The following is a 23,780-nucleotide window of genomic DNA, read 5'->3' on the forward strand; positions in this document are numbered from 1 at the left end:
TGTCATAAGTAGTGCGCATTAAGCATGGATGTATAGAAAATCATGGCAGTAGCGAGTAGAGATGGACAAGTCGACGACAAATGGATGAGGAATGGAATCACGACTTAACGATCTCGCCTCTGGGTGCGACGAACAGACCGGTGGGTTTATTTTGACTTGATTCGGCTTGGCATGGGACGGGAAGGGGTGGGGCAGGCCGATCGATACCTATTTGTGCAGACATACCTTTTCTTCTCAGCGTGCGGTAGCTAGCGATTGGGAAGGAAGGCAGCAGGCGAAAAAATTTCACATAGGAATCGATTCATTTCATGCACCGACTTGACTCTGTTGCTCTTTAGTTGAAATCACTTGTGATTCGTTCTCGCAGCTGAAAGGAATGAGGCGGTAAGAGCAGGGTGGAGGAGGGAAAGTAGAAGGAAGAAGGTGGAGCATCTTCTATTAATAAACCGATGCTTTGCAGCTGATTCTTGCTGTCTTTTCTTTCTGACTATACACGACCTCCATCCAGGTCTGCAGTTGTACAGTACTCTCTCATCGACACCTCATGCGTCCAATGATCCTCTACGCAACTCCATCTCCACCAAAACGCCCCTCAAAGGCCCCCCAGATTCTCATCCATCTCAAATGTCTCCCCACTAATAACATTGATGCCATCGTGTCCTTCCCCCAGCACCGGCTTCCCTTGCTCGTAGGTCACCCTTCTCCAGCCGCACTTCTCGGTAGAGTCCTTGATCCACTCCATGGTTGGGAAGTAGTGGTCGTTCTTCTTCATCGTGATGACCCAGGGCACGTTGTCGAAGGTCATGGCTTTGAGGCGGAAATCTTGTGGGGGTTTAGCAGGGCACTTTGATAAGTAAAGAGTGGAAGGGGGAGGGGACATACATGTGTTATCAGGGATGCCCACGACGGCACTCAAGAAGCTCTCTAGATCCGGGGTCGGCTTGCCGTTTACATGTGTGATGAAATTCGTTGGCGCGAGACCGTACTGGTACGCTGGACTTCCTCTCGTCCTCGCGGAAACATAAACCTCACTGTGCAGCTTGCTGATTTGTTGACGCACAGCATGATGTGGTTTATGCAGTATGGCGCCACAAAAGCTGATCGCGCGGTCGGTCTCCAGGTCATCAGCTGAGACGGTGGGGAGCTTGATGCTCATTTCTACACAATCGCGCACGATGACGGCGTCGAGCACTTCGTGGTCGTACATCACGTCCAGCTCAGAAACTCGGGTGATAATCTTGCCGTTCAGGGTCAAGATCACATCGCCTTCAAGGAGAGCGCCGCCTTCTTCTCCGCGCTCGAAGGTACGTTTGCGGATCATGAAGAGTTGGTGGCGAGAGGAGTTATCCAGGGCGACCTTCTTGATCCATTCTTCTGAGACTCCCATAATGCGGGCTTGGCTCATTTGGATGGCGTTGAACTCGACGCTTAGCATACGCAACTTAGGGATCTCGCCGCGCTGGATCTGTTGAATTACTGGGAGGAGGGTGGGAGTCGCGAGGCCGAGGTGGTAATCTGTGTCCTTTTGGGTGACCGGTGATCGTTCGCCGAGATATGTTAACCATAAGGCCTGAACGGTTCCGTCTTCTCCAACCAGAACACCACTTCCACATTGCCCGCTGAGACTTGTGTCAACGGTGATAGCATCAACGTTAACGGCTCTGTATCTTGGAGCTCCAGAGTTGGCTGGAATTGCCACAGCTGTTATGTCGGTGATGGTGGTTTGAGCAATGACAATTCGCATGTTCTGATTGAAGCCAACAAAGTATGTCGAGGCACCCTGGGTAACATGCGTTGTGCTCAATTTAGCGCTTTGGACTGGTGCATCAACCAGGGAGGGATCGTATTTGATGATGGCGTAGTTCTGTAACGGGTGCATGAAGATAACCTTGCCTTCAACAATGATAGAGTCGGCAATGGTGATGGAGATATCACAGAGATCATAGGGCACGATTGCTCTTGAAATAACAACCAGACCCTTCTCTGCGTCGATCACGACACCCATACCCCATTTCCGATTGCGAGGGAAGCCATCAAGCTTGACTGGCATATGACATAGAACTCGAACAAAACTTCGGACAATATCTGCAGCCGCAGGATATTGGAGGTTTTCGAGTTGGATGAAACTTGCTGCTCGCGGCACCGGAGGCACTTCAGGGAGAGCATCAGCAAGATCTGTGAAATCCCAAAGGCCAGTGCTATCATTTCTGACAGCCAGCCGCATCTTACTTGACCAGTGACGATCAATGTGTAGAATGCTGGTGTTGAGGGTATGTAGATCTCGAAGATGCTTGTATGTGACGACGACTCTTGATCGATCAGGTATTCCCTTCATGACCTCGATGAATGCATCTAGATCCGGCGTCTTCTTATGATCAACAGTCTGGATGATCCATCCGTTATCAGTACTCTCAAATCTGAAAGATCCAGTTGCCTCACAAACGAACACGCCTTTGCATGCTACTGCGTATAGTCTTGCTTGTTGGTATGAGAGGTTGTGGAAGCTAGCCCCTGCAACTGAGACGAAGCGATCAGGGGTAATCTTGTGCAGATCGCCCACCTCAACTTCGACCTCGATATCTTCCCCACCACGCTGCAGCATGAGCTTGACCTTGTCACCGACGCTGGAATCGAGAATGTCATCAAGTCTGACGAATTGGGTGAGCAATTCGCCATTGACCCTGACCAGAACATCTCCTTCCTCAATCTTGTTGTCCGAAGGACCTTCTGGCAAGACAATCTCCGCCACCAGCATACCAGTCTCCTTGGGGAAGCCTTTCCGTACAGCGCTCTCCCATTCGGGAGCGAGACCGAGCCTCCGACATTCATCAAAGGGCTTGATCATCCACTGACATTGTATTGTTCCTCGCGTGATGGGTTTCCCTTCTTGTATACATCGGAGAGCACGTAGCGGTCGATCGAGAGGGAGGAAATAATCAGTTGCGGCTCCATCACTTCTTCCGCCAGCTTGTAGAGCCACTGCATATCCATCGATGTTGACTACTGGACTTCCAGAACTTCCACCGCTCGCAGCTGCAGCAGCTTGTATGTAGTTCGTGTTGAAATCACAGTAGCCGTCTCCATATTCTGGCGCATTCCGATCCAGCCGACTGATGACCCCGGACAGAATACTCAGCTTCTCTCCAGCATCATTACCCACCACCCGAATCTCTGCTCCCACCTTTGCAAGATCTGGTCTCAAAGGGAGAGCAGCCACAGGCATGTATTTGATAGCTTTGGGGTCGAACCGAAGGATACCGAAGTCGTGGACAGGGTCGCGGTAGACGGGGTAGGCATCAACTTCTTCGTGGTTGTCGAATATGCAGTATCCCCAGAAAGGTCCAGCTCCAACCACATGTCGATTTGTCATGATATATCTGTAGAATATTAGCCAGGGAGACACTGTAGCTTAGGTAGAACATACCCTCTTTCTGCATCCACCACAAAGCCTGTAGCCTCACTCGTCAATGCAGGGTCTGTATCAAAGGAGCAGGTCTGGCAGAACCGGATGGAGACGACATTTCGAACCACGTTCTCGATGCAGGCCTGCCATTCTGCTGTATCTGCCATGCCGGGAAGTATCCTCGTATCCTCGATCTCGATCTCCTCATCCGCGTACATTGTGCCAATCTCCGGTGTGTTCTGTCCCGCGGACTCCTTCCCATTGATTGCCCGATGCTGCTTCTGGGGTCGTTCGGTCACGGAGCTTGGGTGCTGCTTTCGCTTCGCCCGCACCGTTCCATTTGTGCCATTCATGGTCGAGGTGTGGAGCTGGCTGGCAGAGGTCGTGCTGAGCCGGCGGAGCGTAGAGGGGCTCGTGAAGGCAGAGAGCGTCGAGGAGTGGTGTTGCAGCTCCAGAGACACAATATTCGAGGATGGAAACGCGACTGCAGAGGCAGAGCTCGCAGGGTTCGTAGATGCGACAGCCTGAGAGAAGCACGTCAACGAGTGGTGTCTCAGTCGCGCATAGAAGGCTCTATTCATCCAGCATGGATGGACGGAGGCACCAGAAAGGGCGGGTCGAAGGAGCGTCGGAAGGAATGTGAGGCTATTCCGACAGCTGGCGAGGTGGCACGTCTAGGGTCAGGATGGTGCTGCTGCAGTCACCAGATGTCGTCGAAGCGTTGCGTTGCGTTGCGTTGCACGAGACGAGGGAGGGAATGCGCGAGGATTTGCTACTGCGTGCAATTGGCAGGGGGCAACGACGAGAAGGGGCACGGCACGGATCGCAGCGTGATCCCCAGTTCACATCAGGCTAAGCGAGCGCAATCAACGACGTTTTTTCAATTGCTTCATCTATCCATCGTCCACCATCAAGCATGGAAGTCATCGTGTATGTAAGTGAACGACCCGAAGAACGCAGCGAATTCCTTATTGCATCCCATTTGAAAGAAGAAAAAAGAAACCCTCAGAAGACAGCCCATTCCATGTGTCGAAACAATCCAGATATGCCGCCAAGGGACTTCCGTCAACGCCTCCCAATGATTGACCAACGCCAGCCCAACGCCATGCATGTAGGAAATCGAGAAATAGGGCAAAGAAAAGTAGAACCGATGACGTCTGCAAGTGTGTCAGTTGAAGAGCTTTAAGAGAGTGCCTGAGAGTGCGGAGACTTACAACCATGCCTCAAGCTTCAGACACCCCCATCCCAACGCCATGCATGTATGAACCGAGGGAAATAGCGAAGGAAAGCTGAATGCCGACGTCCGCAAGTGTGTCAGTTGAAGAGCCTCAACAGAAAATCTGAGAGTGCCGAGGCTTACCGCAAGCGTAGACGCAGAAGTACTGAGAACTCACGGCGGCACGTTTATTCATCGTCCGGGTCATCTGCAATCTCGGTGGTGGCCTCTGTGTCGTCATTGTCATCGGCAACAGAGAATGCTTCAGACTCCTCATCGGATTCCTCCACCACCTTGCGTTTCTTCGAGGCTGGCGACTTGTATGGCTTTCCTTTAGACGGAGTGGGGGCCTTCGGTGTCTTCACACGGGGAGCCGCAGCTGCAAGTAGCGGTTAGCACATTGTACCAGATGCAATTGGATAGAATTACCCTTGGTAGCCTTGGACGGAGTGGCGGGATAAGAAGCGGACTGGGAAGCAGCTTGACCACCAGTAACGGAAGCTTTGGCGAACTCGGCAGCAGCAAGCTTCTTCATGTCTCTAATACAGTGCTTCTTGGCTGCGTGGGTACGGCCACCAATGTGAACACTATCAGCATTGATGGGTTTGCCAGAATGGCCGAGGTGGATCATCTGGAGCATCAAGGAATTCTATGAACAATAAGTATTGCTCCGACGAATATAAGAATGAACGTTACTTACGTCCTCAGTAGCAGACCATTTGCCGGAGGAAGACACCATTTTCATGTAGTTGTCTGTAATCTATTTCGTCGGAAGTTGGGTGAAAGTTCAGCGGAAAACGAGCTATGTCAAAGTTAGCACATTGTTCTCAACTCGAAAGCGATCCGTTTTCCGCTGGTCTTCTGTCAAGAACATGAGCGGAAAGCTAGGAATCCACATCGCTTTCCGCCGATATTCTCAATCAAAGGGAAGGTTGAAACTGAGTCAAACCCCCCCTGACGTCGTCAGGAACATCGGCGCAAAGCAAGTTCGCTTTACGCTGATGTCTGTAGCTTTCCGCTGTTGTTCATGATCAAAGGGAATATGGAAGGTGGAGGCAAGGGACGATTGCAACTTACAGAGGCGGTGGTGGTTGTTGAGGGAAGGAAGGGAAGGAAGGAAGGACTCGAGGGCTGCCTTTATGCCCAAGGGTCGGGCAAGGCTGGCAACTTTGGCAGCGAGCTAGCGGGGGACCCCCGCCAATCCGCTGGCCTTGTGGACAGATGATCCGAATAATTCGATTCACTCGCAGCGAGTGAATGGAATCATGTCTCCTTGCGAGTTCCAAGCTGTGGTCTTATCCGGAGGTGAGGGAAATGCAGACGAGACTGTGCCTCTTGGTTCGAAAGCAACTCAAACATGGACAAGAGACTCATTCCTTTGAGTTTCAAAGCGTAGAAATTCGGATGAGGGAGTTATGAGCAAGTGGTTCTATTCTTGATTCTGTTTACAAGACTCTGCTTATCTTTACCTTTGGCAAAATAGTATCCCAAAATGCATTCTCAGCTTTCCCCTACTACTTGTTTTCCGCCCAAGAGGTATGTGTCTAAAAGAAGAATTAGACGAGAATGAAGGATATCTTCCTTTATTGCTATGCTTTGTATTACCAGCTATTTTGCCTTTGAGACCAGCGAAACCAGCCCAATATGTTATGCATTTGTCTCTTAGCCATTACTCTGAGTTGCTGCCCATACGACCAATACGAGTGAAGCGGACCAGGAGGTCACAGCCAGCAGTTGGAATTGCCACTACCTTAACAATAAAGGTTATCTCGTCCCACATATCTGCAGGAAGGAGTGCGCCGACTTGCAGTCAATTGTCCCTTATGCCTGTTTTCGGCTAGTAATGACGCATGCGATGCTGGACTAAACCGCGAAGGGCCCATGGGTATTTAGAAAAGTAGGCTTTCGTCGAATCTTTTCCCCTGTCACTGCACGGCTGAATATGCCTCCACTACTGCGAATCGCGAATTCGTTAAGCTCTCCCTTCGCTACGCACGGACCCCGGAAGAGCTTCTACAGAGTCACCCCTGCGGCCGCGTCATGTGGTTCTCCCAGGACATTGGAAAATCAAAGTCTGCCCCGAGTCAAATGTTTTTTTTAATTAAATATGTCTGCATCTTGCAGCTGTGCTTTGATTTAAAGCTATTCTCCAGCATTATTGCTGCAATGTGAAATCGAAGCGATACAGCACAATGCTCTTGCCTCGACGCAATCGCATCACCCACTTTAAGGTAGAAAAGCTAGCTTAACCGACCCTCGAATATCCTCGAACACTACAATGCCTCTCGTGCGGGGTAAACAAGTCACAAGTTTGTGACTAGCCTTGATGGCCTTGTTCTCGGAAAGATTGATAGTTCCGTAGCTGTCTTACCCCGCAGTGCTGCCGTTCTGGAATGCATTGACTACCTTGTTGAAGCGCGTCCGTCATTTTTGATCTCAGCTTAAGCTATTGTCACGGGTAAATTCTTGATATCTGTTCTCCCTGTTCGTCAAGATCGGAGCAGCCTGGTGAGGCTAGGGCTGATGAAGATAGGGGAGCTGGGCGGCCTCGTCTCTGTTCTTGAATATCATTTGATCAAGTACGAGAGGTACTTCGTACCGTCCTGGCCGCACTTCTCTCTCATCACCATATCCGTCATCCTCTTCTGTCAACAGCCTCTCCCCCAGAGCCCTACCCTTTTCATCCTCGCCATCAAGCCAAATCTCATGCCCACTCCCCTCATACACACAAAAAGCACTCGCACACCCCGCCAGACTCACACCCGCAACCACCTACCAAGCAGCACCAACCACACCCCCCTCTAAACCCGACCCAAACCACCACCCAGCCATTACCGGTCCCGCAGTCCTGAATGCTGCAGACACACTCTGGCCAAGCCCCATGTACAGTCCCCAGCACACTCGGATACGGGCTATAGTTATTCAACAATGTAATGCTCGCGGGAAGTGTGAATGTTCGCGCTGTAACCCGAAGCAGAAGAACGAGCGTGATCCCACTCCAGATCAGGGGTCCTGACGATGCTACTTCCGCTGTTGCGCTGGTGGGAGGGAGGAGCGAGAGGTATGGAACCAAAAAATACGCCAGGGGGAATAGGAGGAGGAAAGTGCGGAAGGAAAGGAGGATTCCGAGACGGCCATGTATGGTGGGATAGAGGAAGAGTTAGAGAGCCATGCCAAGGAGGCCAAGGATTAAGCTTGCGAGTCTGATGGTTGGCTCGGGCACACCAACACCGCCCGCGAAGGAAGGGGGAACGGGTTTGAGTTGATAAGTCTGATGAGGAGCGAGGGGTCCAAAGGAAGAGAGTCCAGAGGTTGGTGAAGGCTCTGAGTGTTTGTTAGCACGAGTTTGATTTCGGATCGGAAGAGAAAATGAGCATACCCAAGCGGAAAGTCAAAGAACGCAGCTGTGATAAGGGCGAAGGCAACATTGCGCGTCCAGATTTGACTGAAAGGCAATTTTTTCCGTGGTAAGAGTTCTTCCCGAGATGCCTGGAACGAAACATGCCAGACATTAAGATAACGACGTCGTTGAGACCCCGATCTTCGCAACGACCAGGCTTCTCCCCACAGTGGGGCTCGCAACCTGGCCAGTTATAGACTGGTCCATAAACTGCCGCCCGGTCAGAGAACGACGAGATGGGAAATCATGTTACCGTTTTCAAGACAAGCTTTTCGAAGCTCATTATGACGAACTACTCCTAGGATGACGCACTCGCAGAGATAATGGCTCTGAACAGGGAGAATATTTGCCAGAAGCGCAAAGATATTGAATCGAGTATAATCATTAAGAGAAGTGATCTCTTGTTCTGCCTTTATGTATTCTGAGCGCGCCGTACCCAACCTACCCAAGTCTTTCAGGAGACAATCTCAAATGACAAATGGAAATTCCCACCCATAATATCCTACCCCATATCCATTTTACACTCAGTGACCACCCACCAAGCTGGTTGTCAATCAACTTTCGAAGCGGAGCCGATTATAGGTCCTTGCTTCCATCACCTGGAAGGACGCTAGCCCAGTCCTTTCCAGCAATTAAGAACATCTCGGCGGTTAAGCAGATGGTGAAGAAGAAAGTAACAAGCATGGTGAGGGCGTAGACCTTGGCATACGCCTTGATAAGTCTGATACGGGAGCTCCAGTCAAAAGTCTTCCACGCATCAAGCATGCTTACAACGCCGTTGCCGCCAACAATCTCGGGAATGACCTTTCCGCCAAAGCTGCGGTCGAAGGGAACGATAGTCTCATCGGTATCTGGGAGGAGGGAAGCTTGAACTCGAGTCAAGGTGACGTTGGCAGGCAAGACAAGCAAGAAGCCAAGCACAACACTGAGGACGAAGATGCTGAATCCTTTCAAAGACAACATGGCCTGATCGTGAGGGCTGAGTTGTGCGATCGTCTTGGCGTCCTGAGTGAAGCCAGCCAATTCAAAGAGTCTCAGCGGTACAAGGATAGTGATCTGCTCCGCAACAGCAAGAACAGCAGTTGGGACAGCCACCTTCCGCCATACTCTTGGCGAAGGAATGCGACGGTACCAGCTCTTGGGGTTGGGCTCGGAAATGACGATTTGTGTCCAGGCCAGAGGAAGTTGTGCGCAGATGACGGCTGCAATAACTCCGGCTACTCCGTATGGGACAAAAGGAATGAATACAAGCATCCTTGCGATCCATCGTACAAGGATTGCATTCACGATGAACACAGCGAAACCTCGGAAGCGTCCACGGAAGCCCCCAACAGCCTGGAGGTGCTTCACCGTTCGGCGGAAGCTGGAGGTTATGTATGCTGGTCTGGCCGGCTGTTCCGGGTCTTTGTTAATTGTGGAGTCGGGATCTTCGATTGCGAGGGGCTCGAAGGTAATGGCCTCTTGAGGGGATTCGATCATAAGGAGGGTGGTGAGGACGCGACCGAAGGTGTAGGAGATCTGCAGCAGGTTAGCCAAAGTTCAGTCTTAGGAATCGAGTAGACGTGCGGTGAACCAAATACCAAGGGAGATGAGGAAAGTTGTGCCCACGAGCAGGGCGCCCCAGGCTGGCATCTTGGTGGGTTCGCCATCTTCGTTGCCGATGGTGGCCACGAAGCTACGGCGAAGGAGATGTGTTGCGGTTTCCATCTTGCTAGATTCGATGCCGCTGATAAGAAACGACTGAGGATTGCAGACTGTTGATATTTGGCGATGATCGTTAATCGTGAAGCAAGATGGAGGATGTTGAAAGATCGAGGGGAGGGCAGGGAGAAGTAAGACACGAGGGGCCAAGATGCGGTTGGCGTTTGAGGCGCAGTCGTCGCGAGCCTGCGCCGGGGATTCACGGTCCGTGATTGGCTGGTTAATCTGCTTGGAGTATACAAAAAGAGAATGGCTGCCTGGCTAGACCCACCTCACTGCTCTATTTTCGTAAAGGGCGGGAAAAAACAACACGAAACGATCGTTAACATCATATTTCATGCTGTCTCTTCCTACTATGTGTTGACTCAACATTGTGCGCTTCTAAACCGTGTTTCTTGCAGGGACCTCGGACTAAGTAGATCTAGTTCTTCCAGCTGTGTTTTATAGGCGGCTCTCAAATCAAGGCCACGAAGTTATGACGTCCCAAAAGCTTGCTGCATTACAGTCTTGACCTTTTGAAGATATGTTACTGCCTTACAATGATGTTTGATTAAAATTGCTCACCACATCTCCATAATACTACGATTATCACGTAAAGGGCAGGATAACTGAGCTGGGGTAACCCTTACCACAATGCACGAAATGCCTCCCTTGGCTCAAACTCATGGACATACGGGCCTCGGTCCTGAAAAGTTCCTGAAATCATCAATACTGGGGAATCGACCTCCGATCTGAATTCCGCAAGATTTAGCAAGTGTTAATCAATGGAAGGGGAGTCAAAGAAGGGATATACTCCGACACTGATTGCCCAGCTCCAAAATCAAAGCCATAGCCCAAACGCCAATCTCCGATCTACAGCGTTAGTTGAACCCTGCTATTTTGGAGGAAAAATTACTGGTATTGTGTACTCCATTATAGAGACTTTGGGACATGAACGAGGACGGGGGGATATGTATTGTTGGCCGAGCGGATTTACACCAGTAGAGAGATTTTGCAACCCTACTGCGAGGCTGGAGGAAGCAGGATGACAGCCTGGCAGCGCCGTTTAATAATTGATCCGTGCTTGCACTGTTTCGAGCTGACGGTGGACGATGTGATGCCTGGTGGCTGAAACGAAGATCTACGACTCATGAGAGTAATGTTGGTACTTGATGAGTCGACCAAAGGCATTGGTGAGTCGACCAAAGGACTGCGTCAATGGCTGCCCCACGTTTGCTGTGGCCCAGCCCCCACGGCCACAGTGGGAGCCCACCCTTGAAGCCACAGACAGGAATCCCCAACTTCATCTACCTCTATTGTATGGAACAGAGCCTACTGGCACTAATCTAATATAAAGATTAATTGATTTACATGTTTGAACTAGCCTACCTGAGAGAACAGTAGTGAAATCCAGATATGGGGAAGCTATTGGTCACGTGACCTGGGTTTACCCGTGATTCCCGTCTGTCAACGGTGAAGCCGCGCGAAGAAAGTTATAGCTTATTGGTCTTTTGTTCAAGTGCTGTCAGCTGCTAATTCTGTAACATAAAAGAAAGGCTAAGAAATGAGAACCTGGAAGGGGACACTGTCACATCACCTGCGAGGAGTTGAAAAGGATAATCACTAGTTGAGAGAATGCCTCGGCAAGCTTGGAGGCAACGTGTTTCAAGGGTTGTTGTAGATTCTACTTACCTGATCGCACCTGGTGTGCGAGCGCGTGTTTGATCGATCGAGAATAGCTTCAGATGCAACCATTGGCTTCCCACCCCCTCATCCCACCATCTTCTCAGCAGCCTCCCGAAAGCCCCTGGACTAGCGTCGAGGCAATACGAGACAAAATGCTTTCCCCTCCCATTTGAATCTTTCCTCGTCTTCCACTACATATTCTCGCCCGTGTACCAGTCGCAAATCGCATCGTTCCCATGATTCATCCACACACTTTCGTTTAGACCCTCGTATTGAGGACGATTTGATTTTCTTTTCCTTCATTTCTATTTCCGCGTTCCCCTCCACTTCCCCGCCACATCTCTTCGTGTTCGATTCCCTTGGATCAAGATACCTCAGACATGCGACTCAATGTCCTCCTTCTCGCAATACTCGCGACTCTAGTAACAGCAGATTCAGTGTCGTCTTCGAATGCCAATGGCGACTGTAACACTGGCTTTGTCGTCTGCGCGCCTGCAGGCGCCACATCCGCAACGACCCCGCAGATTGGCGATGCAGCGTTCGCGAACCTCTTCACCGACATTGTGCAATCCTCCCTGCCAGCCTTCAAACGCTCACTATCTGACCGAGCCGTGGCATCCTTGTGCTGCAACGCGCTACTATCCTGCCTCACAATAACCGCACTTGGGCTGCCCATGTGTTACGACAAATTTACGACGAACTTCTTCCTCCCCGACGGCAGTCACGGCACCATAGTAGGCGGCTCCTACACTTCATCTTCCGGTGACCACGCCAATCTCGAAACTGGTGATTACACGCTCGCCAGTGGCCAGACAGGGAATATCTATTCGAAGGACCCAGCAGCAAAACCGAATACAGCAACACTCCCAATGCCAACCCAGTTCACAGCCTCTGGAGTGGGCTCCGCGGTCCCGATCTCCAACCTAGGCAGCCAGGTTACTCACACGTATACGACTACGATCCCAGAAAGTGTCGTTCCAGCGGTGACCATATCTCCGAGCACGGTCTCTGGCGTTGTGTCGCAGGAGACGATATTGTTGCCAAACACTATTTTGACGCTTGTCTCGGGGTCGTATGTCAGCAATACGGGGGCTGTGACTTCGCTGTCTACTTTGACAGAGCCCGCCTCGATCATTCCGGGGACGACATTACCGGCCAGCACAGTGAGTGCAATCGTGACGGTGGTTACTACCACACAGGTGGGTGCTATTCAGAGCTCCACGACACCGAGCGCTACTACGAAGAAGGGCGGTGCTGGAAGAAATAAGAGATCGGGAATGGGATTGATTGTTGTTCTGTTGGCCGGTCTTGTTATGCTTTGACGTTGTTGCGCTGAATCATGTATTGGCGAGAATCTCCTAATGACGCGGCCACACTTCCTGCATGTGCGAGAAAGACGGTTAATGAGCGATACATCATTATAAGCATAATGCTTCCAGCTACAATCGTGTCTCCACAGTTCACTTTTTTTTCCAGAGAGGGAATGGCAAGTGACGAGGACGCTGGAGCGCCTGAAGTCATGCGCCTGTACGCGCCTGGCAACCTCCCATTGGGCCTCAAGCGAGCGCTTTAGGGGCTGAGCAAGCCACTCAAGGCAAGTGTTCGGAATCCCTTCAGCCCAACAGCCACCAACATTGGAACCCTCTATTCCCTTGCAGGCCCAACAACAAACCCTGCAAAACCTTCAAATTCGCGACAAAAGGAAGGTCGTTCAATTTTCTCAAGGAACAACCCATCAATCCGACAAAGATGTGTCTCCCAATGTGACAGTCACCACTCTCCTCAGCCTCTCCCTCAGCCTCTTCGCCCTCGCAATCCCATCCTCAAACGAACCCGAAGACAGAGACCAACACCCCAAGCGCGGAGAGGTAGAATACAGGGCCGTATGCCCCAGGAAATGGGGTGGAACCCAAAGAAGGAAAGGTGTTACCTTAGTGGGCCGAGGTTCGCATATGATGTCGAGGCCTATGATTGTGAGGCTGCTAAGTAAGCGGGAGATGTTGCAAGCGGAGTAGAGAGCGGGGAGATTTGAGCGTGATTGGGGAAATAGCAGGGTGGAATGATGCGGGTCCGGGCGAGTTAAAGGGACAAGGGACGCGTTGGCTGGAGTTTCGGGCTTTTTATTTGAGAGCAACACTTGCAATTTTTTTTGGGGATCTTGGTTGTGGCGGGAGTATGCGCAGTCAAGTGGGTGAGTTTTCAAGTTGAGTCCGCTGGGGGCGGCTTCGAGGATTGAGCCATTGTTACACACATGCTGCATACGTCCCCTGACTGTTAAGGTTCGTCGCCATAATTCACTGCAGAGTTCCAATAACTCGTTACCGTTTAAGTATGGCACCTGCAAAACCGGTGGGTCTCGCACCTCCAATTCTTGCAGTCATTTCATTGGTGCATCAACTTACCCACCATGATGTGTCTGCCAGAAGTGATGGGGATACGAGAGGATCGAAAGCCACACAATCCCTGCGGAAATCAATGCACGGCGTGCATCAGCAGAATCCCCAAAAACAGGATACTAGATTTCGACCCTGAGTCTCGACCATGATCCCTGAATTGCGACGTCATTAATAAATCCAGCAATGACAGCTCCAAACACCGCCACATGTTGGCAATTCAACCCCACCTCCTCTATGATACCGTCCCATCTCCTATCTCTATTCGGGATCAAGTTTCCAACTCACCTAACCCTCAAAGTACTTCTTCTAGACTTACCAAAACCTCCATTCCACCGCAACCGAAACCTCGCAAATGGACTCACTCAAGAACACAACCGGAATGGGCAAAGCCGAGCCTACGGAACAACAAACCAAAGACGAATATAACAACCTCTCCGCCGAACAAAAGAAAAAGCAAACATACAGCGAGTGGGTGAAGGAGAACTACAACTACCAGTACGAGAGATGGATGCCCTGGATCGAGGACCAGTATCTCAAGTGGTTTGGGAAGGGAGATAATAAGGCTTCTTATGCTACGAAAGGTACTTCCGTGTCCTTCCTTCGCCTGCCCCCGTTTCCTCCACATTTTCTGTTTCGACTTGGCTAACGCGGGCAAAAACAGAGCAACTCAATAAGACGAAAATCACGGGCATCAAACAAGTCGACCAAATCCAAGACGACGTTAACAACCTCGTCGGCAATCAACTTGGCTCCAACGGGCTCCTAGCCCCGGTCGGCAACATGGTGTCTAAGGAAGGTGTTAATCGTGCCGAGAGAGGAGGCAAAGATGACAAGGGGACGTATGGAGGACCAGTTGCCGGGTATAGTGACCCCGTTCTGGAGAAGGGGCAGGCTGCCGGACAAGGCGTGGCTGGTGGTGCGCAGAAAGTTGGCAGCGGAGTTCTAGATGGAGCTAAGGGTGCGGGTGGATATCTTGGTAGGTTGGCTGGTGGGGGGAAGAAGTAAAGTCTAGGGGAGAAGGGGAGAGGTGAATGTTACGACGGTCCGTACGGGAATATTTGGTCCTTTGTAAATAACGTTCGGACCCTGACGGTTGGAAGTAAGCAATTCGCGGGAAGGCGTTGATAGTGAAATTGATACCTTTGTTTCCGTCAACTCTTATGATTGTCTGGTTTCTACTTGCCCATCAGGCCTACAAGAACACGTTTGGCTATAAATTTCAGTCCCTATTCAACATCCCAGAACCTACCAAAACGTGGTAGTCCAAACAGGACTTTGCATATTTAGCTCTCCTCCCGAAAGCTTCACCGATCACCTCGGCCTCGGCCCCTCAAAACCCTTCTTAACACTATTCACACCATTCGCATGCCTCTGCTCCACCCACGTAATTGGCGCCAACATCAGCGCACCCAAAATACACAGCCCCGTCGCAAACACCTGCCACAACCAGATAATTGTTGCGCCACCAGGCCAAAAGAACTTCACAACCTCATTCAACTGATACAAGTCCTCTTGGCTTTGAATATAGTATTTCCCGTCGTTTGCGGGGTGTACGAGTTGCAGTTTTGTGGTCAGGCGGACGTCGGACTTGTAGAAGGGGACGAAGAAGAGGGAGAATATTTGGTGGATTTCGGCGAACAGGATGGACGACTTCTGGTTGAATTCTACAATTTCTAAATGTTAGAGGGGATTGTTTGGAAAGAGGGGACCAGTTGGGAGAGCGAACCGTCACACTCAATGTTGAGAATAATTCGTGGTGACAGGATTTTGTACCAGCGATAAATCATCCAGATCACCCACCGCGAATTAATCTCTCCGATCAATGGCAGTGAGATGTGCGAAAAGCTGGGGACTCGACACAATGGATGGATGAAGCTGGCGTCGGGGAGGAAATAGGCATCGAGGGCATCCTTTTGGTCTGCGGGAGAACCTTCGGTGAGCAGGTGGATGACGTGCGAGATTTGACGTTCTGGATGTTCTCGTCAGTAAAAACTAATACCAATTGAATAAAGTGGATTTCGCGATTCGGGAAGTAGATTGCAACGAGAGGTGCAGTTTGAGTTTCCATTTGTCTCCCCAAACAAGCTTCCCTGGCCAGATGGCTGCTCCCAAGCGCCAGAGTATTGTCAATTCAATTAGAGGATATCATGAACTTACTTGGGTGATCCATTGTATGGGAGTCTTTGTATTGGGAAGCGCGACGACAAGGTATGAGAATTAAAAGGAGAAAGGAAGATATTGTGGAGGGAGGAAGCTTCGGAGCTTCAACGATTTCTGAGGTTTAGCCATGATGTCACCACGGAGAGCGATTTTCATGTGAAGATCTCGCTAAACTCAGGGGCTGGAGTGGGGAAATTCAGGGGCTTGGGTTGGCGTCAAATCTCGAGATGTGCAACGAACTTTTCCAACCTCGAGACTACGATTCCGAGCTAACTACGCATCCATCTTTCCAATAGTGCTAATTCAGAACATTACAAAAGTCTCACACACTCGAATGTTCCAATGCCTGTCCATATTTCTAAATAGCTCGCATGTCTATCAACGTCTAACTTGACAACTCATCCCTAATTGAGGAACTTTTCGTTACCTCCTTCCCAATTGATACGGCATCAATCGCCCAAAGTGACGATACTCCAGGTATAGGAATCAAAAGTTCGATGGCTATTGTACGGCCCCTCTTAAAATTCTCAAGCATCCTTTTCAATCTCCTCTCCCTTCTCCCCCCCCAGGAGGCGGAATATCTATTGCCATCCCAATGTCTAGATTCTCGAACTCAAACATACCCACTCCCTGCACACCAAGTAGTTTCATCTCCGCTACCTTCTAATCAAACACTACACCTTTCATTTCCATGGTATCAGTAGTCGTCACCATGATGTTCGGCTCTCCATCTGTCCAGATGTCTTTGATTGCTTTACCAAGCAACTGATTAGGACCCTCTACCTCGTCTTCAGGTTTGTTATTGTCGCCGACAGTGGAGCAGAAATAGTCGTCTGAGATATTTAAGAGATGTTTTTCCTCCTCCTCGACTTCCAACTGCGAAACAAGAAGGCGCAAATCAGCCAAGGCTTCCCATTTCTTCCTAATTAAAATGTCCCCTCCAACACCACAAAGCTTTCCAGGACTCCTACATCCACACACAGAGAAGCTTAAATCTATAATCCTACAAGAGCGACCTTTAATGATGAGGTAATCGCCTCTCCCAGCCTGTGCTGGGGAAAGTGGCTTGACTTCGGAAACCTGAATCTCGTCCATTGCGCAGACCATCATTTCGAAACAATGAGAGGTATTGCGCCGATGGAGACAAGGTGCGTCTTCCGGTTGAGGTGCTGTTGCGATTCCTCTGAGGCAAAGCATCCCTCTAGGGGAGAAGAATGTGGTGGTCTTGATTCGGCACGGCTGGTCGTTGATCGTAACAAAGTCTCTATCTTTTACTTGGTGAGCTCGTCTCGAGAGCGTGATCTTTATTAGACCCACAAGCATCAAAGTTTGCTTGTTGGCTTCCAAAATTTCTTCAAGATTCAAATGGCTGCTGTTTATTGATGCTATATTGGGTCCGATAAACTTGACGTGATATTGAAGTTCGAAACTGTATGTATCGTTCCGGGCGAGATACGGCTTTGAGAGGGTTGGTAGCCTGGTGACAACTCTTCTTGAGGTGAATACTCGTCTTGATAACGGGGAAAGAAGTGAATTGAGAAAGAGTGATTAAGGAGACTTCTAGAAGAATACGGTACACCGATTGAGTTAGTCGGAACAACAATGTGCAAAAAACGGCACCCCATGGTGTGGGCTCCGCAATTAGGACCCAGTCTAGCTAACCAAACTCAACTCCAGAGTCGATCATTCATTCCCAAATATCTAGGAACACAACGAAATTCTTTAAAAAATACTAACGAAAACTACAAAAAATGGGTGACATACACGCAAGTTGCTTTCGGTATCAGGATTTCCATGTTGAATATCGTGATTCCGCCAAAATAAGCGGATCCTCAACTCGAGGTCATTGTATTCAGCGCAGCGAAACGTTAATTACAGGGTATAACAGTGCATCTTACCTATGCCATACTATACTAGATGTAGGTGTATATGCTCAGCCTATTTTCAGCATCGCAAAACTCTGTCGCAGTTCCAGCGCAAACCATGCAGCAGTCCTTGTCAAATGCAGCTATACTGTATGCTCCCAGTGAACTACTGCCATAGCACTGAATGAAACAAATTAGCTTGTCATCTATGGAGATATTTGCTCGTAGCGTTTACAAGAAGGAAAATCAATGCGAGAAGAGCATACTTCAGAACCTTCCCACGGTGCCCACGACGCAAAATTCTGGACTATGACTTGTTTTGGCAATTCTTTGGCGTGACACGAGACAAAACATGCGTGGGAGCGAGTAGATAAATGCAGATACAGCAACCTGACAAAGTCTCATTGATATTCTCTTCGGACTTTCACCATCCACACAAACTTTATTCCGTAACCTCTAACTCCCATCCCTCAAACTTCACCTCTAATTCCTTCTCGTCCGGCTTTGGACTAGCAGCATAAACCCCGACCCAAGCCTGCACATCCGGCTCACTCAAAATCCAGGTAACCTCTCGAATTGGATGTCTCCTCTTCCCATCAATAACATACACCCAAAGGGTATCCGCTTCTGTATCCCGCTCCATCTCCAGCGTAACCATCTTCCCCTCCTTGATACCCACCTGTAGCAAACTCCAATCCGCCCACCGATCCGCGGCTACAGTACCGACATACGCCTCCTCTTGATAGAACTCGATTCCGGTCTTGACCCATTTCCTGTCGGTATCTAAGATTATTTTCGGGTCTTGAAGGACGATGGCTAGGCCGCCTTGGTCGTACAGCCGTGACCAATTGCCGCTTATGGTGACGCGGGCTCGCTTGAAGGCGGATAGTGGGATGGTTTTGTACATAATGGGCGCATTGAACGTCTTCACCTCTGGTGGACCAGGTTTGCGCCATACGTCGGTCGGAAAAGAGGTGGTTGGACTCAAGGTGAATGAGGTACGGTCTGACGATGGCGCTGGCTCTGCAGCTTTGAACCGGGACCATGGAAGGTGGGATGAGGATGCCATTGCGGACGTCGGAACGAGGCTTTTAGAAAGCAAGAGATCAACTGTTAGTGATTGAGGAAGTAAGGTGTTCTGTTTCTTGAAACGTGAGACTCAGCGACTGTAAGACACTGCGTGTGAAGTTGTGGGAGGGAGAGGTTGTTTTATAGGATAGGCGGACCGCCTCAGCCGGCTGATTTCAAAGTGTGGCGCAGGGCAATTGAGGGGCATTTCGGGGCTCGGGTTCAATACGAGCACCGCTGGCAAAACTGAATTACAAACAATTCTAGCAGCTCCAACAAATAGAGTTATGACACAGGTGTGGGTGTCATGTAACTTCTCCTCTGGGTAGGGAATGCGGGGTCTGATTATACCAAACTAGAAGCCCAAGGCCACTCAGCTTCCTGCGCGTCGGATTGCTAACCCGAGTTTAGTTAGAACCCTTCCCGTAAATGGATTGGTTCTTCTCAGAATTGCCCGTTAAGGAAGGAGAGAAAACTCCTAGGCATCTTTGAAGAATTGGGATGGTGGATGGAATACTTTTCATCATATTAGTTTGATGTTATGAGTGGAAAATCAGGTACTGAAAGGTAAGATTATATCCAGTACCCAGCTCAAATCTTTTCCTACAAAATTGCACCTAAACATGAGGAATCTACATCTTTTCTTGCCTCTACATCTGATAGACTGCTGTTAGTGACTAGCATTACCGATCTTGTCACTTCGCAGCCAGTCTCCCTGAACAGTGACATGTTAGCATATCTTTACCCTTGCGCATGTAGCCATCGCGGGTTTACCTTTGCAAACGCTCTTGCTTGTCGCTTCCACAAATCAGCATTGACTTGCCCCAGCCATTGAGGCAATGTTCTATCAAGACCCTCTTCAATATCAAAACCCCTCGCAGCTCCAACATACACAGTCTTTCCATTTATCACGGGATCTGCCGTGACATACTGAGTGAAGACCGCCACGTCATCTGGACTTTGAAGCGGAATGTTGTTTTCCGTAAAGAGGCGAGTGTGACCTTCGACCATGGCAGTATCCGTGGCCCAGGGAGCAATGACATTGACACGCGTGTTGCACATCTTCGGTGCAAGACTCCGAATCGATCGCATCAAACCGAGTATTCCGACTTTGCTCGCAGCATATCCCGGCATGCCGGGTGCTTCTTGAAACGCCGCCGCTGAGGAGATCAAGGTGAGGAGGCACTTAGATGGAAGCTGTGAGTTGTCACTGCCCGCATGTAAATAGGCAAGAGCGATGCGAGCAAAGTATATACATCCGTTGAGATTGATGTCAAGTAAGTCCATTATGAGCTTAGGATACTGTATTTGTAATAAATTAGTATCATGAGAAAATGAAATTGACGAGTTTTGCTAGATGCGTACTTCCTTGACTGTCTCCAAGTTGTTTTCAGCTGCAACTATACTTCCAGTTGCTGCCATCTCATTAATCCCGGCGCTATACACTGCCATATCGACACAACCATGCTCTTTGTATGCTGTGTCAAATAATGCAAGTTGTGCTTGGTAGTCGCGGGCATCGACTCGTGTGAAATTGCACGTTCCATCGCCAGGTGCTAAAGATTCCTGCAAGTGTTTTTCAAGAGCTCCGCCGCCCTTTTCATCCCGATCACTGAAGAATACATGCGCTCCGCTGTGGAAGAATCTGGAGACAGTTGCCGCTCCAATTCCGTTCGCGGCACCTGGAAAATGTGAGTAAGGTAATATTTGAATGGGATGGGTTTGATGTTACCTGTGATCACCACAACTTTTCCTTTACATGTTGCCAGCACCTTCTCATCGATCAATATCTCTGACATATTTGGTCAATGTTGAATTTGAGTTGTAATGAATTGAACAGAGCTCTGATCCCAAAACTACCAGCTTCTCCCGGCCAAAAGTTCACCAAAGTTCAAAGGCAAGAAACTGTCAATTTAGCCCTCTGGTACTTCTCCTCCATCGAAGCTATATGCAAATTAATAATTAATTTTATGCTTGCATCCACAAGCCGAAAGGAAGCCAATCATGCGGGATCCGGCGATGAGAAGTGCGGGGTAATTCGTGCACGGCACAGCCTTTTCTTCAACCCGGCATTTTCAATTATTAAAATCATCCCCAACGTAGGAAGCTCTATGCCGTATCGGCGGATGTGTTTTGTGAGTCCTCAGTAGTCCTCAGCAAAATTCGCATGTTATTTAGAACAGCCCTTGAAGATATTGCACCCGGAGCGGGGTTCTGAAGGTGGATGGCCAAATTATCCGAGTTCAACTTGGCTCGCTTGTTCAGGGGTAACCCCCAACATTCATTCCGCCTCGAAAGAAAATATGCTCTCTCCCATTCGAGACAAGAGAATTTCCGATGAAAGAGACTAAGAAGATTGTTATGGCTTGACATAGGCTCATCACCTTCAACAACATTCACCGATTATAACATACTCCCGGGTCCACCACGGTGGATTGGGTGGCGGGGGTCCTGAGACTTCGACACCACGGGAAAACGTGTAAAAGTTTCCACGTCCATCGCCCGACATGCGAACTCTTCAACTACTCAGCCAACATTCACATTTCAATTGATCAAGTTTGAGCTTTCCATGTTAATCTATATTCTGCTTAGGATGGGGTTGTAGGTCGGCACTCGCAATATTGCACACTAGCCTGGTCGGTTCAAAGGGGAAAAGCTAGAAACTCCTGCTCGAGTCCTCTTAACTTTATTGTTGATCATTTCGCCAACTCTCACTCTCGTCGAGATTTGATTGATCCCTTTGCGCCATGGTTTTCACTCCTCCCGCAGCGTTGACGCCGAAGCTTCCAGAAATCCCTGACCTCCCCCTCTGCGATTTCATATTCGATGAGCGTTATGGCAGACATCCGATTGCAAAATCACGGGACCCCTACGTTTGTGGTCTCACCGGCAAATCATTCAGTCTTACCGAACAAAAGGATCGAGTTCAGTGTCTAGCAAGAGCACTGGCGCAGGAGATGGGGTGGGAAGTCAACGGAGGAAGCGAGTCTGATAAAGCGGTTTGTGTGTTTGCTCTCAACACTGTGGGTCTGCTTTCCTCTCTCCATCCAAGTCTAGGGCTAGAACGAGGGATAATTGACTGATTCAAGTATCTAGATCGATATTATGACCATAAACTGGGCGATTTTGAGACTGAATGGCGTTTCCTCCCCGGCAAACGCAGTCTATTCTGCAGAAGAGCTAAACTATCAACTCACCAACAGCCACGCAAAAGCAATTTTCACCGTCACGCCTCTCCTCCCTGTAGCTTTAGCAGCAGCCGCGAAAGCCGGTATCCCCAGTACCAAGATCTATATCTGCGAAATGGCTGGACACGAACGAATTCCCGAAGAGTTCAAATCACTTACGCAACTGATCCAAGCCGGTCAGAAACTACCAGAGTTGGAAGTAATCCGGTGGAGTAGAGGTCAAGCCGCAAACCAAGCAGCATTCCTATGCTATTCCAGCGGAACCTCCGGACTCCCCAAAGGCGTCATCATCTCACACCGAAATGTCATTGCAAACACCATCCAAGTCTGCATCTCCGAGCGAGAGCCTCGCCTGAAACTAGATCCGAACTATACGCAAGCCGTGCTCGCACTCTTACCCTTTTCTCACATCTATGGGCTGGTTATCATCGCCCATTGCAGCACTTTTCGTGGAGACGCCGCGGTCGTGCTCCCAAAGTTTGACCTCCAGAATTACCTCAAAAGCATTTCCCGGTTTCGAATCAACAGTCTTCTCGTGGTCCCTCCAATCATCATAACAATGGTGAAAAATGAGAAGTTAATGGGCACCTTCGATCTCAGCAGTGTTCGTTACGTATTCTCTGGCGCCGCTCCGCTGGGACAAGAGACGGCTCGAGAGCTGGCGAAACAGTATCCAACGTGGACCATCAGGCAAGGTTATGGCTTGACTAAAACATGTACTGCAATCACCTCAAGCCATCCTGATGACATATGGTTTGGAAGTTCTGGATGCGTTTTGGCTGGCGTTGAGGTGAAAGTCATTGATGCGGAAGGCAATAAGGTGACTGGGTATGATCAACCCGGAGAGTTACTCGTGAAAAGTCCAAGTGTAGTCATGGGCTATTTGAATAATGACAAGGCGAATATCGAAACGTTTGTGAACTTGCCCGAAGGAAGATTCATGCGCACTGGCGACGAAGTTATTATCAGGAAGTCGCAGAAGGGGAATGAACATGTCTGGATCTCGGATCGGTTAAAGGAACTGATCAAAGTTAATGTGAGTTGTTTCATTCTCTTTTTCTACATGCTACATTTTAATAATTTGATGTAGGGTCTACAAGTTGCTCCTGCAGAGCTTGAGGCATGTATCCTTGATCATCCAGCAGTCGCCGACTGCGCTGTGATCTCTATTCCAGATGAAAAATCTGGGGAAGTCCCCAAAGCGTTCGTAGTCAAATCAGTTTCTTCCAAGAACCAGAGTGATAACACCACCCGAAATGATATCTTGAAGCATGTGGAGCAGCTAAAGTCAAAACATAAATGGCTGAGAGGCGGCGTTGAGTTCATGGAGGCCATCCCAAAGAGTCCCTCTGGGAAGATCTTAAGGAGAGTCTTGAAAGAGCGGGAGAAGGCCGAGAGGATGAAGAGTGGAGTCAAATTGTGACTTGTATTGTATTATAAAGCATCTCTAATGCCCACTGGCCTCCTTTTGCTCTCTATTCCTGGGGACAGTTAATTGTGTAAATGTGAATAGTAATAACCCTTCTCAGGTCCCACTGCGAGGTATCTTTTGTAAGCACGTTGCCCACGCCGTAACTCTTATAACTACAGAGTATGCGAAGACACATTTGCCTACTCGTACGGAACTGCCTTACTGAAGGGATTTGGGTCTCGTCTAGTACAAAACTGGGTGTGTGGGTAGGAAATACCGTGATTGCCGCGTCACGAGGATGCCCGAG

At 49.5% G+C, this 23,780-nt stretch overlaps 11 protein-coding genes across 11 annotated transcripts; 3 read left to right on the forward strand and 8 right to left on the reverse strand.

Moving 5' to 3' along the window:
- Nucleotides 1-592: 592 nt before the first annotated feature.
- On the reverse strand, nt 593-3,756 carry K444DRAFT_547332 (putative pro-apoptotic serine protease; the record flags this gene model as incomplete). The annotated part of the gene is made up of 3 exons (XM_024876299.1): nt 593-822; nt 883-3,377; nt 3,425-3,756. The coding sequence occupies 3 exons, from the start codon at nt 3,754-3,756 to the stop codon at nt 593-595; spliced, it is 3,057 nt and encodes a 1,018-aa protein (XP_024727780.1).
- A 1,051-nt stretch (nt 3,757-4,807) lies between these two features.
- K444DRAFT_638180 (uncharacterized protein) lies at nt 4,808-5,364 on the reverse strand (the record flags this gene model as incomplete). Its single annotated transcript, XM_024884218.1, has 3 exons — nt 4,808-4,998; nt 5,049-5,268; nt 5,320-5,364. 3 exons carry the CDS (start codon nt 5,362-5,364, stop codon nt 4,808-4,810), a joined length of 456 nt encoding a protein of 151 aa, XP_024727781.1.
- A 2,934-nt stretch (nt 5,365-8,298) lies between these two features.
- Nucleotides 8,299-9,836, reverse strand: K444DRAFT_622215 (uncharacterized protein). The gene is made up of 2 exons (XM_024882054.1): nt 9,586-9,836; nt 8,299-9,537 (listed from the first exon to the last, which is right to left on the reverse strand). The coding sequence occupies exons 1-2, from the start codon at nt 9,649-9,651 to the stop codon at nt 8,596-8,598; spliced, it is 1,008 nt and encodes a 335-aa protein (XP_024727782.1). The 5' UTR covers nt 9,652-9,836; the 3' UTR covers nt 8,299-8,595.
- Nucleotides 9,837-11,765: 1,929 nt separating this feature from the next.
- K444DRAFT_648590 (uncharacterized protein) lies at nt 11,766-12,707 on the forward strand (the record flags this gene model as incomplete). The annotated part of the gene is made up of 1 exon (XM_024885478.1): nt 11,766-12,707. One exon carries the CDS (start codon nt 11,766-11,768, stop codon nt 12,705-12,707), a length of 942 nt encoding a protein of 313 aa, XP_024727783.1.
- Nucleotides 12,708-12,913: 206 nt separating this feature from the next.
- On the reverse strand, nt 12,914-13,889 carry K444DRAFT_278145 (uncharacterized protein). The gene has a single exon (XM_024871542.1). It carries the CDS (start codon nt 13,643-13,645, stop codon nt 13,121-13,123), a length of 525 nt encoding a protein of 174 aa, XP_024727784.1. The 5' UTR covers nt 13,646-13,889; the 3' UTR covers nt 12,914-13,120.
- K444DRAFT_278139 (uncharacterized protein) lies at nt 13,890-14,966 on the forward strand. Its single transcript, XM_024871541.1, has 2 exons — nt 13,890-14,362; nt 14,443-14,966. The coding sequence occupies exons 1-2, from the start codon at nt 14,134-14,136 to the stop codon at nt 14,784-14,786; spliced, it is 573 nt and encodes a 190-aa protein (XP_024727785.1). The 5' UTR covers nt 13,890-14,133; the 3' UTR covers nt 14,787-14,966.
- K444DRAFT_622219 (uncharacterized protein) lies at nt 14,922-16,028 on the reverse strand. Its single transcript, XM_024882055.1, has 3 exons — nt 15,939-16,028; nt 15,508-15,750; nt 14,922-15,445 (listed from the first exon to the last, which is right to left on the reverse strand). The coding sequence occupies exons 1-3, from the start codon at nt 15,949-15,951 to the stop codon at nt 15,093-15,095; spliced, it is 609 nt and encodes a 202-aa protein (XP_024727786.1). The 5' UTR covers nt 15,952-16,028; the 3' UTR covers nt 14,922-15,092.
- A 279-nt stretch (nt 16,029-16,307) lies between these two features.
- Nucleotides 16,308-17,051, reverse strand: K444DRAFT_711159 (uncharacterized protein; the record flags this gene model as incomplete). Its single annotated transcript, XM_024888237.1, has 1 exon — nt 16,308-17,051. One exon carries the CDS (start codon nt 17,049-17,051, stop codon nt 16,605-16,607), a length of 447 nt encoding a protein of 148 aa, XP_024727787.1. The 3' UTR covers nt 16,308-16,604.
- A 973-nt stretch (nt 17,052-18,024) lies between these two features.
- Nucleotides 18,025-19,188, reverse strand: K444DRAFT_622220 (uncharacterized protein). The gene has a single exon (XM_024882056.1). It carries the CDS (start codon nt 18,873-18,875, stop codon nt 18,249-18,251), a length of 627 nt encoding a protein of 208 aa, XP_024727788.1. The 5' UTR covers nt 18,876-19,188; the 3' UTR covers nt 18,025-18,248.
- Nucleotides 19,189-19,544: 356 nt separating this feature from the next.
- On the reverse strand, nt 19,545-20,673 carry K444DRAFT_670476 (NAD(P)-binding protein; the record flags this gene model as incomplete). The annotated part of the gene is made up of 4 exons (XM_024887630.1): nt 19,545-19,589; nt 19,649-20,176; nt 20,240-20,556; nt 20,607-20,673. 4 exons carry the CDS (start codon nt 20,671-20,673, stop codon nt 19,545-19,547), a joined length of 957 nt encoding a protein of 318 aa, XP_024727789.1.
- A 948-nt stretch (nt 20,674-21,621) lies between these two features.
- On the forward strand, nt 21,622-23,485 carry K444DRAFT_638187 (4-coumarate-CoA ligase; the record flags this gene model as incomplete). Its single annotated transcript, XM_024884219.1, has 3 exons — nt 21,622-21,897; nt 21,971-23,098; nt 23,153-23,485. The coding sequence occupies 3 exons, from the start codon at nt 21,622-21,624 to the stop codon at nt 23,483-23,485; spliced, it is 1,737 nt and encodes a 578-aa protein (XP_024727790.1).
- Between the last annotated feature and the right edge of the window lie 295 nt (nt 23,486-23,780).

This window comes from Hyaloscypha bicolor, assembly GCF_002865645.1.
Source record: "Hyaloscypha bicolor E unplaced genomic scaffold K444scaffold_183, whole genome shotgun sequence".
Taxonomy (NCBI): domain Eukaryota; kingdom Fungi; phylum Ascomycota; class Leotiomycetes; order Helotiales; family Hyaloscyphaceae; genus Hyaloscypha; species Hyaloscypha bicolor.

Bases quoted from the DNA above. Each gene is read 5' to 3' on its own strand.
- K444DRAFT_622219 (XM_024882055.1), bottom strand. The intron at 15,446-15,507 runs GTTCGCTCTCCC...TAGAAATTGTAG, and splicing joins TCTCAACATTGAGTGTGACG to AATTCAACCAGAAGTCGTCC.
- K444DRAFT_278139 (XM_024871541.1), top strand. From the start codon at position 14,134: ATGGACTCACTCAAGAACACAACCGGAATGGGCAAAGCCGAGCCTACG. The intron at 14,363-14,442 runs GTACTTCCGTGT...GGGCAAAAACAG, and splicing joins GGCTTCTTATGCTACGAAAG to AGCAACTCAATAAGACGAAA.
- K444DRAFT_622220 (XM_024882056.1), bottom strand. From the start codon at position 18,875: ATGGCATCCTCATCCCACCTTCCATGGTCCCGGTTCAAAGCTGCAGAG.
- K444DRAFT_278145 (XM_024871542.1), bottom strand. From the start codon at position 13,645: ATGCAGCATGTGTGTAACAATGGCTCAATCCTCGAAGCCGCCCCCAGC.
- K444DRAFT_622215 (XM_024882054.1), bottom strand. From the start codon at position 9,651: ATGCCAGCCTGGGGCGCCCTGCTCGTGGGCACAACTTTCCTCATCTCC. The intron at 9,538-9,585 runs GCACGTCTACTC...AACCTGCTGCAG, and splicing joins CCCTTGGTATTTGGTTCACC to ATCTCCTACACCTTCGGTCG.